The sequence below is a fragment of the Camelina sativa genome, chromosome 11 (genome assembly GCF_000633955.1).
Source record: "Camelina sativa cultivar DH55 chromosome 11, Cs, whole genome shotgun sequence".
NCBI lineage: Eukaryota > Viridiplantae > Streptophyta > Magnoliopsida > Brassicales > Brassicaceae > Camelina > Camelina sativa.
The window spans coordinates 13,382,157-13,396,456 of record NC_025695.1 but is presented as its reverse complement, the minus strand read 5'-3'; the positions used below and the strand labels follow the sequence as shown (position 1 = coordinate 13,396,456).

The 14,300-nt window shown below is 38.6% G+C and overlaps 2 protein-coding genes across 2 annotated transcripts; one reads left to right on the top strand and one right to left on the bottom strand.

Annotated features, from left to right (window-relative positions):
- LOC104723178 (protein STICHEL-like 3) lies at positions 827–5,453 on the top strand. The gene is made up of 6 exons (XM_010441504.2): positions 827–3,597; positions 3,681–3,900; positions 4,001–4,417; positions 4,499–5,021; positions 5,101–5,164; positions 5,254–5,453. Exons 1-6 carry the CDS (start codon positions 1,597–1,599, stop codon positions 5,353–5,355), a joined length of 3,327 nt encoding a protein of 1,108 aa, XP_010439806.1. The 5' UTR covers positions 827–1,596; the 3' UTR covers positions 5,356–5,453.
- On the bottom strand, positions 12,600–13,523 carry LOC104727931 (heat stress transcription factor A-4a-like). The gene is made up of 3 exons (XM_010446984.1): positions 13,437–13,523; positions 13,054–13,340; positions 12,600–12,929 (listed from the first exon to the last, which is right to left on the bottom strand). Exons 2-3 carry the CDS (start codon positions 13,288–13,290, stop codon positions 12,600–12,602), a joined length of 567 nt encoding a protein of 188 aa, XP_010445286.1. The 5' UTR covers positions 13,291–13,340; positions 13,437–13,523.

Here is a 14,300-nt window from a genome sequence, read left to right as displayed (position 1 = left end):
AATGATTGGTAACAGTGATTCTATTTAGAATTGATGAGACATATCCATGTTGAATAGTTGCAAGTAGAAACCTTAACTTAAACAAAGGAGGATATAAATCAAAGAGCTTCTACAAATATCCATGATGGTTAAGAAGGAAAAAGAATATGATTAGTACTTTGGATTGTTACTGTTTTATGAGTAGATAGATTTGGCTAGCTTGAGTGGACATCTCTTAATCCTTTTACCATATTTTATGAGTAAATAAAAATGAATCATTAATGTAGTAAGAATGTAAACTTTTGTCATTGAATTGAGGATTAATGTAAGAATATTTTTAATGGATTCTAACGGTAGAATCCACCAATGACCCAATCATATTACCAAGGAAAAATAGTTGTATTGTTATTTTGATGACTAGAAAGATTTGACTAGCTTGAGTGGACACCTCTCCTTTAACTTTATTTCATTAGAAAACAAACATATTACACATTATTATTAACCCAAATAATGTCATCTAATAAAGTATTTTTGTCATTAGATGAAGTTCTTAAAATTGTTGTACATTTAAAATGTATTTTTCCAAGCTTTCAAATGACCCAATCATATTACGGACAAAAAAAGCAACAAAAATGAAAAAAAAAACAAGAATAAGAAAAATAAATGCCAATTTCGACTATTTTTTATAAAAAACCCGTAACAAAGATTAACAAAAAACCAAGCCGTAACTTTTTTAATTCAGCAAAAAAAGAAGAGAAAAGGACATAATTTAATCTTTGCATGCTTCTCCTACAAACGGACACACACTTCTTTATTGTTCATATTATATGCCTCTGTGTTCGTGTCTGTAAACAGATCTGTCCCCTCCCCTCCCCTCCTTTTTAAGTTCTCTCTCTCTTTCACTAGAAACATAAAAAAGAACAACAAAAGCCTCTACCCGAAAGGGAGGTGTTTACTACTCTCTGCCAAAAGCCATCGTTTTCTCCACAAATCAAAAACCCCCATTAGTTTTCCTCTGAATCCTGCATGTGAAAGTTTGGTGAAGAAATGAGGAGAGATCTGTGATTCCTTTTAAAACGCTGCCGTTTTCTTTTGCTTTTTTTTCTCTTTCTCTTGGTTTCTGTTTGATTCTGTGGCTGATGAGGTCACTAACAACAACGACAATCCCCACTTGCCTCTCTCTTTTATTTTTTTCACTCTCATCAATTTCTTCTATCTCCCTCTCTCTCTCATCTTTAATGAGAATACAAAGTTCTCTCATCTTTAGTGTACAAGAACCAGAAATTTTGATGCTTTAGCTTCCTCCCTTGACTTTGTTTGTAACAGACTAACAGAGCAGAGCTCCAAAGTTTCCATTTTTAACTCTTTTCCCCATTTGGGTTTTATTTTCTCAATTTCACTAATTTAGTTCGATTTGGGAACTTCTCTCTTTGTAGTGGGTTTGTGAGAGATTTTGCAATCTTTTTGTGGAATTCAAAGCTAATTGCCATAGTTTGTTCCCAACAAAATCACTTCAAATTTGGTAACTTGCGAAGATTTGGTTTTTAAAAAATGAGATACAATTCGATTTGGTTCTTGTGCAAGATTCCGAGGAGGAAAGAGACAAAGCTCTGATAAATGACGACGACTACTACTACTACTACGACAAGGGTTGCTTCTTCTTCTTCAACTCGGAATCGAATTCTCAAAGATGCAAATGGAGACATCGGTGAGCATCTCCGTAACCACATCCATTTAACCAACTGTATTCACTTGAAGAACCATATGCATAAGCAGAGTCCTGTTTTAACTAACCGTGCCTTAATGAGAGACCTCATTGTTCTCCAAAGGTCACGCTCTCTTAGAGATCCTTCTGCTAGCCCTCCTGCTTGGAGCACTCCTCCTTCCGTTGTTGATTTGCTTCCGAAGAAAGGAGATCATGTTGAAGGAGGAAGAAGGTCTGTTGATCATAAGAAGTCTGGTCGTAGGCTCTCTGCTTTGAGCGGTTCTTCACCTGTTGTTAATTTTGGTACATCTAAAGTGACTCCTTCTGATGAGAGGTCGGGTCCTGTTATTAGTGGTGAAAGGGACAGTGGTAGGAGAGTTAAGAGAGAGGAATCTAGTAGGAAAAGTTATAGAATTGGGGATGAGGCTATTTCTCATGGTGTTGCTTCAGTTCATTCGGGATCAAAAGCTAGTAGGAGGCTTAGCAGGGTTAATGATGCTATGGTTAAGACATTATCTGATCAGCTTAATGAGGTTGTTGTAGGTGATAGTGATGATGTGGTTTCATCTAATGTTCGTCCACGGGTTAGGTATGGAGTTGGAGGAGGTGGTAATACTCGGGGATGTACGGGTGGAATGAGTCGGCCTAAAAGGCGTAAATTTAGAGGGACGAGGAGAGTTCGAGGTAAGAGTAGAGATACTGGTGGTGGTGGTGGTAAGAGTGAGATGTCCGTTGCTTCTAATACATTGCCTCAAGGTGAGAAGCATGAGGTAGAAAAAGAAGGATTTGGGGAACAGAACATGACTAAGGCTTGTGGGATTCCGTTTAACTGGTCGAGAATTCATCACCAAGGGAAAACTTTTCTTGATAAGGCGGGTAGGAGTTTGTCTTGTGGTATGTCTGATTCAAGAGGAAGGAAAGGTGAAACCAATGAGAGAAATGGTTCTGATATGATGATGATACAATCTGATGATGACTCAAGCTCCTTTATCCACTCTGATGGTGAAGCACTTCCTTTACTAGTTGATAGTGCAGAGAATGAAGGTTGGGTGCATGATTACTCAGGGGAGCTAGGGATTTTTGCAGACAATCTTCTCAAGAACGAAGATGATTCTGACCTTGCTTCAGAAGGAAGGTCAGGGGAGAAAAAACACAAAAAGAAGAGTCATATAAATGCTCGGCATCGACATCAGCAACAGCATCAGAGTCTTACGGAGAAATACACGCCTAAAACGTTCCGGGATCTCCTGGGGCAGAATCTGGTGGTACAAGCTCTTTCTAATGCAGTTGCTAGACGAAAGCTTGGACTTTTGTATGTCTTCCATGGTCCAAATGGAACTGGAAAGACCTCTTGCGCTAGGATATTTGCTAGGGCTTTGAACTGTCATTCCATGGAACAGCCAAAGCCTTGTGGCGCTTGCAGTTCTTGTGTTTCACATGATATGGGTAAAAGCTGGAACATTCGTGAAGTGGGTCCTGTTGGGAACTATGACTTTGAGAACATCATGGATTTACTTGATGGTGGTAATGTGATGGTTTCATCTCAGTCACCTCGGGTGTTCATATTTGATGATTGTGATACATTGTCATCTGATTGTTGGAATGCATTGTCCAAAGTGGTGGACCGAGCAGCGCCACGCCGTGTAGTCTTTATCCTCGTGTGTTCGAGTCTTGATGTTTTGCCTCATGTGATCATATCGAGGTGTCAGAAGTTCTTTTTCCCGAAACTGAAGGACGCGGATATAGTTTACTCGTTGCAATGGATTGCATCAAAAGAAGAGATTGAAATAGATAAAGATGCATTGAAGCTTATTGCTTCGAGATCAGATGGTTCATTAAGAGATGCTGAGATGACTCTTGAACAGCTGAGTTTGTTAGGACAGAGGATCTCTGTTCCTTTAGTTCAGGAACTGGTAAGCACTGCTCTGTCTCACCGGTATAACAACTGGAAGTTGGAAAGTTCTCTTAACTGAAATTTCTCTTTTAATCTTTTCAGGTTGGGCTTGTTTCTGATGAGAAATTAGTGGATCTTCTTGATTTAGCTTTATCTGCAGATACTGTAAATACTGTGAAGAATCTGAGAACTATAATGGAAACAAGTGTAGAACCATTGGCTTTAATGTCTCAGCTTGCAACGGTCATAACAGATATTCTTGCTGGTAGTTACGATTTCACTAAAGATCGGCACAAAAGAAAGTTTTTCCGGCGACAACCATGTGAGTTTCTACATTCTCCAACCTACCTTAACATATTACAATAGCTTTGTTTATGGTCATTTGTTCTAATCCAACTTTTGGTTTTGTTCACCATTTATAGTACCTAAAGAAGATATGGAGAAACTGAGACAGGCCCTTAAGACGTTATCCGAGGCAGAGAAACAGCTGAGAGTATCAAACGATAAACTGACTTGGCTCACAGCTGCGTTGCTCCAACTAGCTCCTGATCAGAACTATCTGCTTCAACGTTCGTCCACTGCAGATACTAGCTTTAACCGTAGCCCATTACCGCTAGAGAACAATGGAGGCAGAGATAGCTCAGATCACCATCTGGATCCTTCTAGTGATCCAGCAGGTGGAAGAAGTTCTGGTTTGGACAGAAGAAGAGGTGATAGTAGAAAAAACCGACCTGCTGTTGAAGAAATTTGGTTAGAAGTTATCGAGAAGCTTCGAGTTAATGGTTTGAGAGAGTTTCTTTATAAAGAAGGAAGGATTGTCTCTCTTAGCCTTGGATCAGGTAATGCATTTCGTATTTTGATTAGATGTTCAAAAAAAATTGGAAGCTAAATGTTTTTGATTTTTGTGTGTGTTATGGCAGCTCCTACTGTGCATCTAATGTTCAGCTCGCCGTTAACCAAATCCACGGCTGAGAAATTTCGTGGCCATATTATGCAAGCATTTGAGGAGGTTCTTGAGTGTCCAATCACTATAGAGATCCGATGCGAGACAAAGAAAGATCCTAGAAACAATGGGCATCATCATCATCATCCTCACCCACCTGTGAAAGACAAAAGCTTGCCACAATCTTTAGCACTCATTGGCCACGATTACAACATTGATGGAAGTGGAAGAAGTGAGATAGTTGAAGTTACTGAATCTAATGGACAAAGACGACAACAACAACAGAAGCAACAGGAAGAAGAGAGGACAGAGCGAGTTGGTTCTTCTGCATTAGCCCGAGCTAGAAGGAAACATTTGGAAGCAAGCCAGAGTCAAAGCATTGTGAGAGGTAAGGTTTCGTTGGCTCATGTGATCCAGCAAGCTGACGGATGCTCACTCCAAAACGGTTGGTCTAAACGTAAGGCCGTGTCTATAGCCGAGAAGCTGGAACAAGAGAATCTGTAAGAATCTCTAAACACTCAAATCGAACATCCTATAGATAGATCAAGTAAATTTGTTGACTCTTTCTATTTCTTACAGGAGACTTGAACCAAGATCAAGAAGCTTGTTATGCTGGAAAACCTCAAGAGGCACACGTCGCAAGGTAAACAACAAAACCCTCTCTATCTTAAGTAAAAATCAAAACCTTTTGGTTATCGGTAATTGAAAAAATGGAAACTTTGTAAATGATAGGCCACGAGGTTGAAGGTGAGAACAAGAAGGGCAAGACCACATTCGTTATTGAAGCTCGTGTCATGCGGAAAATGTTTGTCGACTAGATCTCCAACTAGATGAAAAAAAAAAGCGTTTGTTCTTTGATCGGTTCATACGCAGATTTTATTGTAATCATCACAAATCAGTGTAGCTTCTTTGCAATTTATAATGTTTATCGATATGTTCTTACCACAAAATAATAAATGAATTAGTTTTAACTGTTAGAACCATTCATTACAGGCTTACAGCTTATTTGCATTGCATCAAGAACTGCGTTATGTAAACCACAAACGCTAACGCATCAAGAAGTGCGTTTACACAATGAACACAAGCTACGGATCTTGTGTGTCAATTGTCAAGATCTCAATAATGCTGGAAAAGTTTAAATCGTTAAAAGCCAAAAACATGTTTTGTCTTGTAAAATCGATGAACAAAGGCAAAGCACTTCAAGTCTTCTTCAATCACATTTGATTATTTGAGAAGGACGGTAAATGAAAGTTTTGCAACAAGGAGATGATATTTGATCCATCTGGTTCAGTGGACATCTTCCAATTGCTTAAAAGGTTGTCGATATCTTCCAAAAGCTTAAGGCCAGTTTGCAAATTTTCAATATTGGGTTTGTTCGTTTTGCTGCCGTAGGTACCTGCGGCTGCGGCAGACGCAGGTATAATTGTTCGTTTGTTTTTTGCAGGTACCTGCGTCATGACGCTGCGGCAACTGCGTCTAACATTTTTAAACGTTGTTTCGATTTAACGGTTAAAAACGTAAACGCAGTCGCTGCCGCTGCCGCAACCGCAACTGCTTGTGTCAACCAACGAACAAGCCCATTATAAGTCTCCTGCGAATATATTATTAAACAATAAGAATTTCAAAATGGTTAATGATATGATTAACTTAACTAATTAAGTTAAGTTAAAGCAAGAGACCAAAAAAAACTCACCCAGCTATAACTAAGGTTCCGAAGGTAAGGAATCATGTGGCATGAATATCTCTCAGCCTTAGCAAGTAACGTTCGACAATCTTGTCCAAAAGTTGAGGTTGGCCTCTCACGAAATCAATGCGTGCAAATTGCAATTTTTGTCCATGCTCAAATTTTCTAAAGCCCTATATACGTTACGTTACGTACAAACAACATACTGTATATATTAGCAACATCGATCACAAAAGATTTTATAATAATTGAATTTTTGGCTCATGAAGGAATTTACAAAAACTTACATATTCTAGAAATCTTCCAAAGTCGTCGATTTGTAAAAGTCGGGGAAGAAAGTTTTGGCAACATTCTTGCGGATTCCAAACAATGAAACTATTGCCGTTCGATCCCCACGAGATTATCAAATCCGTTGAAGGATCATTCACAATCGAATATGCTTTGTGTAGAATTGGATATCAAACTGCCTTACTTTATTAAATCTGCTATGAACAGCTTATATACACAACACCACTAGAGTTTACACAACCGTCATAGACGTGACTAATACGTAACAAGCCCATCATTATAAAGCCCAATTATACAACCGACCTAATCTCCAATACTCCCCCTCACGTTGGAGCATGAAGATCCTGAACGCCCAACTTGGACATGATATATTCAAATTGACACCGACCAAGAGCTTTAGTAAAGATATCCACCAACTGTTCGTTAGTACGAACATGATGTGTAACAATCGTACACAATCGTACCATTGAGAACAGCATCCCGAACAGCATGACAATCATTTTCGATGTGTTTGGTACGTTCATGAAATACCGGATTGGAAGCAATGTGAAGAGCAGCTTTACTATCACAATAGAGATGAGCGGAAGATACCTGTTTGACACCCAATCCTGTCAACAGCTTGCACAACCACATAATTTCTTTCAATGCAAAAGCCATCGACCGATATTCAGCTTAGGCTGAAGAATGAGAAACAACATCTTGCTTTTTTTTGTTTTCCAAGCAATAGGTGAATCACCTAGTAACACAACATACACACTAAGAGACCGACGTGTTAAAGGACATGATGACCAATCAGAATCACAATACACGTGAAGAGACAAGTCCTGATCGACTTTGAGAAGAATACCCTGACCCGGGGATCCTTTGAAAAAATAAACAACACGCAATGCAGCATTCCAATGAGCTTCCCGTGGATTTTTGATGAACTGAGCCAAAACATGAATAGAGTAACTGAGTTCTGGACGAGTGTGTAAGAGATAAAGCAAACAACCAACGAATCGTCGATACGGCTGAGGATCAGCAAGAAGAGGGCCATCATCGAGAGCCAGCTTGTGATTTTGCTCAAGAGGAGTAAGAGCAGGACGTGCAGCTGTAGTACCACTATCAGCAAGAAGGTCCAATGTGTATTTGTGTTGAGATAAGAAAATCCCCTTCGTACCATGACTAACTTTGATACCAAAAAAATATTTAAGCTTGCCCAAATCTTTCAGAGAGAAACAACGTCCCAAATACTCCTTGAATTTTTGAATCATATACCCATGATTACCAGTAATGATAAGATCATCGACATAGACAAGCACCCGTAATTCAATGTCTTTATGAGAATAGATGAACAAGGAGTAGTCATCATATGATGCCTCAAAGCCAAACCGAAGAAGAGAGTCCGACAACTTTTTAAACCAACACCTTGGAGATTGTTTAAGACCATATATAGACTTGCGTAAGCAAAAAACTTTGTAAGGATGAGAATGACGGAAAGCCGGAGGAAACTGCATGTAAACTTCTTCATCCAAATCACCATGAAGAAACGCATTGTGAACATCTATTTGGTAAACTGCCCAGCCATTAGCCGCAACTAGACGTAGGAGAGTACGAACAGTAGTCATGCGCACCACCGGAGCAAATGCTTCATTATATCCTCTCCCTCAATATGATTATTACCAAGAGCAACAAGCCTAGATTTGCAACACTCAATCGATCCAGCAAAATTATACTTGGTCTTATAAACCCACTGACTACCAAGAGCAACTTTGCCTGGCGGCATATCACAAACATCCCAAGTACGCTTTACTTCAAGAGCATCAACCTCTTTTGTCATGACATTATTCCGTACTTTAATCTTGACAGCCGCTTCAAAATGTTTTGGTTCGATGTTTGTTGTAACATCAGTCAAGAAGGCCCTATGACGAGGTGAAAAATGTTCATCGGAGATAAAATCAGTCAAAGGATATTGCACATTACCTGGAACCGATGAAGAGGACTGAGACGTGGAGCCAGGGAGAACGTGAGAAAAGTCGGGTGTACATATCGCAGAGTTTGTAACATAGTCTTTCAACTAAAAATGTGCATTATTTGGTCTTGTACTTTGGCGAGGAGCCACTGGCTCTACAACAGTGGACACAACTTGTGTTAAATCAGCTGGAGAAGGCAAGTCCTCTGTTTTTAAGTCCTCTATTTGCGGTGAAGAGGAAGACAGAGACGAATCAGGCTCAACGACAAGAGAAGGAACAAGGGGCAGCTCGAACAATCGAGCAGGTGGAGATGCGACAACACTATCTTGGACATCAGTATGAGCATCGGGAACAGAAGAATCGACATGATCCATAGTAACACTCCCCCTTACTAGGGAAGACAAAGACACAACCCAATCATCATCAGAGGAAGAGACCGAAGGGACAACAACCAAAGACGGAGAAACCGCTTGTACATAAGGGAAAACATTTTCGTTGAAAACCACATCTTGAGAGACCAAGAATTCGTTGCGCTCAAGATCATAGACCTTCCATCCTTTCTTACCAAAAGGATAACCAACAAATATACAAAAGCGACTCCTTTCACCAAACTTTTCTTTATCACGAGAGAGACGGTGAGTATAACAAGCCGATCCAAAGATGCGAAGTTGATCATACACAGGTTTGGAGCCATGAAGAACTTCGTACGGAGTACGACCACCAAGAACAGAGGAAGGTGTACGATTAATTAAATAAGCAGCAGTTAGGACAACTTCTCCCCAAAATTTAGTAGGAAGATGAGCTTGAAACAGCAATGCCCAAGAGACATTGAGAATATGTCTATGTTTACGTTCAACACGTCCATTTTTTTGTGGAGTCCCGACACAGGACGTTTGGTAAATAATGTCTTGCTCACGAAAATAAGCAGAGAGAGATATGAATTATGTACCATTATCACTGCGGATCATTTTCACCGTCTGGCCAAACTGTTTTTCCGTATAAGCCAAGAAATTCTTGAGAACAACACGCACTTCTGATTTCTCGAGTAAAAGATACGTCTAAACAGCTCTGGAAAAGTCATCAACTATTGTCAAAAAATACACAGCTCCGCAGGAAGAAGGAACAATACGGCCCCCAAACATCACAATGTATTAAAGAAAAGCAATCACTAGGTTTAGTAAGGCTTTCTGGAAATGTTTCTCTTGTTTGTTTTGCCCGAAAACACACATCACAAGATCGAGTTCCAACACATGAAGACGAATGAGAAAACATAGGTAAAAACGAAAACACTGAATAACTTAGATATCCTAAGCGTTTATGCCACAAGACTTGATCAGAAGAGACTTCGGCCGTATGAATTTTGCGGTCGTGACATCCGTAAGATAGTACACCCCATCACGTTCTTCCCCGGTCCCAATCAGAGTCCTCGAAAAACAGTCCTGTAAAAAGCAAATAGTATCAGTGAATGTTGCGAAACACTTCATTTGTTTCACAATTTTAGAGACCGAGAGTTATGTGCTATTTAAAGCAGGGACATAAAGAACGTTAGTCAACTTGACTTCGTTTGAAAGAGGAAGAACTCCCATGCTAGTTGCATTTGTTTTACTACCATCAACAAACCCCACATAACACGGCGGAATAGGCACCATATCAAGCAAAAAAGACAGGTTGCTGGTTATGTAATGAGACGCGCCTGTGTCTAAAACAACATCACCAAGAGCTAACTTACCAGACAATTTGTCCGCTGATGGAGTGCACGATTTTTCTTCTATCATTCGAGCCAGCACCTTCAACTGATCTTCAATAAAGTTGGGAAACGCAGAAGGGTTAGCGCTTGTAGCATGAACAACAATAATCTGCCCACGACCTCGACCAGAAACAGAGCCATTAAAGCCCGAAACACGACCACCATGACCACGTCCTCCAGAACCACGACCAGGAGCATTACGTTCCGACCACCACTCCGAAAAACCAACAATCTGCCAACAGTCCTTTTTCTCATAAACAACACGTCCACAATGGGAGCAGGTCGTCCGAGACCTCACAAGTGACAAGTCTGACTTGTTGCCAACAAAAGAGTCAGTCCGAGAGGTTCCAACATTAGACGACGAATCACTTTGGTCACAACGAGCAAGAAATCCCACAGCCTCGGTTTGCTGCTCGCAAACCCGAACTGTAGACAAACGACGTTCTTCTCTTATTATTCGAGAGTACACTTCACCAAAAGAAGGCAACAGATCCATCAAGATAATGTTAGTGCAAATTCCTCCAAACCTGGATTCATAAAGCCCTAAAACAAACTGATGCACCTTCTCTTCTTCACGTTCTTTAGCTGGTTCAAGAGTAGCGCCACAGACGCACATACCATACGTACATGCTTTGATTGGTTTGTAAAGACCATATTCTCTCCCAGAGCGTACACAGTCGCCCATAATAATCAAGAACCGTCTGCCCATCTTGACGACACGAAGTAAGCTGAGATTTTATTTGATGAACACACACCTTGTTTCCCACAGAGAAACGTTCCTTCAAATCCACCCACTTCTGATGAGCATCAGAGATGAAGGTAATAGTAGACTTCACCTTTGGTTCGATACTAATTCGAATCCACCCAACAATCATCGAATTAACGATTTGCCAATTCTCAAAGTCAGGATCGCTGCTTGTTGGCTTGGGAATCGTACCATTATTAAACCCTGTTGTACGCTTAGCTTGAAGAGCGTTCAACATCTCTGTTGCCCACTCGTTGTAATTATCATCGGTCAAGACAACACCAGAGATCATGGAACCGGGATTGTCAGAGCTAGCAAGAGTATAGGGCGAAACCATCACGGACGAGGGTTGAGACATCGCCACTTCTTTGCTTTTCGTAACAGAGGACTCTTCAGACATGACTTCTCAAACTTAGAGAAGAAAACTCAAAATTATCGAGCAGAGAAAGAAGAAAAAGAAAGACAGCGGAAGAAATTTTATGTGTTTTTATGAGATCTTAGCTCTGATACCATGTAGAATTGGATATCAAACTGCCTTACTTTATTAAATCTGCTATGAACAGCTTATATACACAACACCACTAGGGTTTACACAACCGTCATAGACGTGACTAATACGTAACAAGCCCATCATTATAAAGCCCAATTATACAACCGACCTAATCCCCAATACTTTGTTCACTAAATCAAAGATCTCTTCTCTTCCAGGCAATTGCAAAACATGATTGTTATTCTCACCATCCATTTTATATCAGCCCTAAGTACATCATTCGAACCAAACTAAATTAACACAAACGAAACGAATGCAAATAAGCGAACAATCAACAACAACAAAAATAGCGAAGATCACGGTTTGTGTCAGTTAAGAGAATAATCAGTATACACAAAATAGCACGTAGATCATCATCGCTATTTAAGAGAATAATCAGTATACATAAAATTAAGTGGAAAGTGATCGGATTAGACGGGTTATATTCAAATTAGACAAATATAATCAGATAATCTATGATAAAATCGAGGCGGAAAGGGTGGGTCTATCGATTTTACGAGACGTAATCATGCGGAGATTTTTAAAACATAAAGAAAAACAAAACTTTGAGACCAAAGAGTAATAAGTACGGTAGAGAGTATTCATAAGTTACACAACACTAAAGATCTCATTAGATAGATGAAAGAAATTTATGCAACAAATGAAAAATAGATATGAGATTATTCATGAATATATATGTTGCAACTTTTAACTCAAACATCAGCAAGATTGATCAAATTGTTGAGGCTATCCACTACAAGTTGTAATTGATTCTCAACATGTTTTGGTAAAGCTTCTTCTCTTCTCTCCCTTTCGAATGCTATACATTCTGCATAAAATCCTCGACCTCTCATTTGCTAAAGCTTTATCAATTTTTGCCCTAGCTACATTAGGAGACATCTGCACCTATTAAGATCTAATGTAGCATTTAGTTTTGGAGAATGCTGGGCAATCACAAATACCAAATGAATCATCTTTGGAAAATATGCTTGTGTTGCAGCCTCTACAAATAATCTTAAACTTCATATGCAACAGAACAAATTAGAACAAATTAAATTTGCAAATATACTTTTTTACTAGAAACAAATAAATGAATTCTCATTTGGTAGAGAGAAATCAAAAAAGAGATTTCTTTAATAATATCCACCAAATCTGGTAAAAGATTTGGCCCTTCTCTCCTTATACTTAGAGATGCGTAGCAAAAGAAGATCAGCATCCTTTAAAAAATCTTTATCGACTTGGACTCTTCTCTCCCTTTCCAGTGTCGCCATCCACTCCTTGGTGACTAAACGTTCCTCATCCATGTTCTTGCAATTTCTCATCGCATCTCTAAGTGGCTTCATCTTCTTCTCACGTTCTTCAAGGAAGCTTTGGCCAATCTTTTCCAAAAGCTCAGGTCGCCCTTTAACAAAATCATCCCTTGCATATTCCAAATGTACCGACGAGACAACCTTTTTAAACCCCTGCCAATGCCATCCCCCGTTTGTTTATATATACACACACACACACAAAGATGTTTTAATTTGGCCCCAATTTTTACAATGTTATAAAGAAGAACAAGTAACTAAAATTAACTGAGTGACTTACATATAGTCGAAATCTGTAGAAGTCTGGGACACCCAAGAGACGAGGAAGAAGGTCTCTGTAGCATTCAGGAGGATGCCAGACTATGAAACTATCACGGTTAAATCCCCACGAGATTATCAAATCCGTCGAAGGATCATCTACCATCGCATATGCTTTCCTCATGAAATCTAAGCACATCTTCTTCTGTTCTATAGAAACAGGATGAGGAGCTCCATGATTATTATTGTCACCATCCATATATATTATCCCTTGCTAATATGACTTTCAAAACTACGAAATCCCTTAAACTGAAAAACAAGCAATCGAATCGAAATAAATCAAAACAGACAGTGATCGGATAAGAGATATCATCATAACAAGAACAAAGAAGAAGTGATCGGGACCTTGTGAAATTGTGATGGTTTCGTGCGATTGTCTTTTTGAAAGCAAGGGTTATACACAATATATAGTGAAACAAATCCCTAAAGTGATCTCGGTTTAATAAATACCAAATTTCTCTTTGATTAATTAATTAGATCTCATTATTTAAATATTTTAGTTCTTTACCCCCAAATTAAAGGAATGTATTCAATCAAGTTAAAAAGTTTTCTAAAATCTAATATTATCAGATTGATTTTTTTTTCCATATATTATTAGATAAATTATTTTTAAATCCCCTTTTATTACTGTAATATATCTCTATCTATCTTAACATTTTTGAAGTACATTTTTGTATCATCCTCTCTTATCTTTGTATCCAAACAAGTTTCAACTAAATTATATACAATCCTTACAACCAACCACAATCATTTCCTTATTTGATAATATTAATTTCCTAAAAACTATCTACCTAATTTAAATCAATATGTTAGATTAAAATATAATTCTCCTTGCACTTTTATTTAATTTTATATTTAATTATTTTAATTACTATTTAATACATAAAGTTAATAAAATTTTAGATTTTTTTCAGCATATGATGTGATTTGAATTTTTATAAACGGATATATATTTTAAAAAATTTCTTAGGATATTTATAACCAAACAAGTATATCCACATATAGAGCTCAAAATACATTTTTAAAGTACAATAGGGTGCCATCACTTTTTGGCTTTTTGCCAACTTTGGGTCAGATTTTTAACTAAAATTATAACCGATTCAATTACCCGGATCCTCCTTAAGATTACTGAATATTTTGGGCTGGTTTTTAATCCATAATGTACTTATTTACATTCAATTAATGCCAATTAATGCCCATTGTATCTGA

Excerpts from the sequence above, each read along its gene's own strand:
- LOC104723178 (XM_010441504.2), top strand. The coding sequence starts at position 1,597 with ATGACGACGACTACTACTACTACTACGACAAGGGTTGCTTCTTCTTCT. Across the intron at positions 3,598-3,680 it reads TTCCTTTAGTTCAGGAACTG|GTTGGGCTTGTTTCTGATGA; the intron begins GTAAGCACTGCT and ends TAATCTTTTCAG. Across the intron at positions 3,901-4,000 it reads GTTTTTCCGGCGACAACCAT|TACCTAAAGAAGATATGGAG; the intron begins GTGAGTTTCTAC and ends CACCATTTATAG.
- LOC104727931 (XM_010446984.1), bottom strand. The coding sequence starts at position 13,290 with ATGGATGGTGACAATAATAATCATGGAGCTCCTCATCCTGTTTCTATA. Across the intron at positions 12,930-13,053 it reads TCTACAGATTTCGACTATAT|GGGTTTAAAAAGGTTGTCTC; the intron begins GTAAGTCACTCA and ends TGGCATTGGCAG.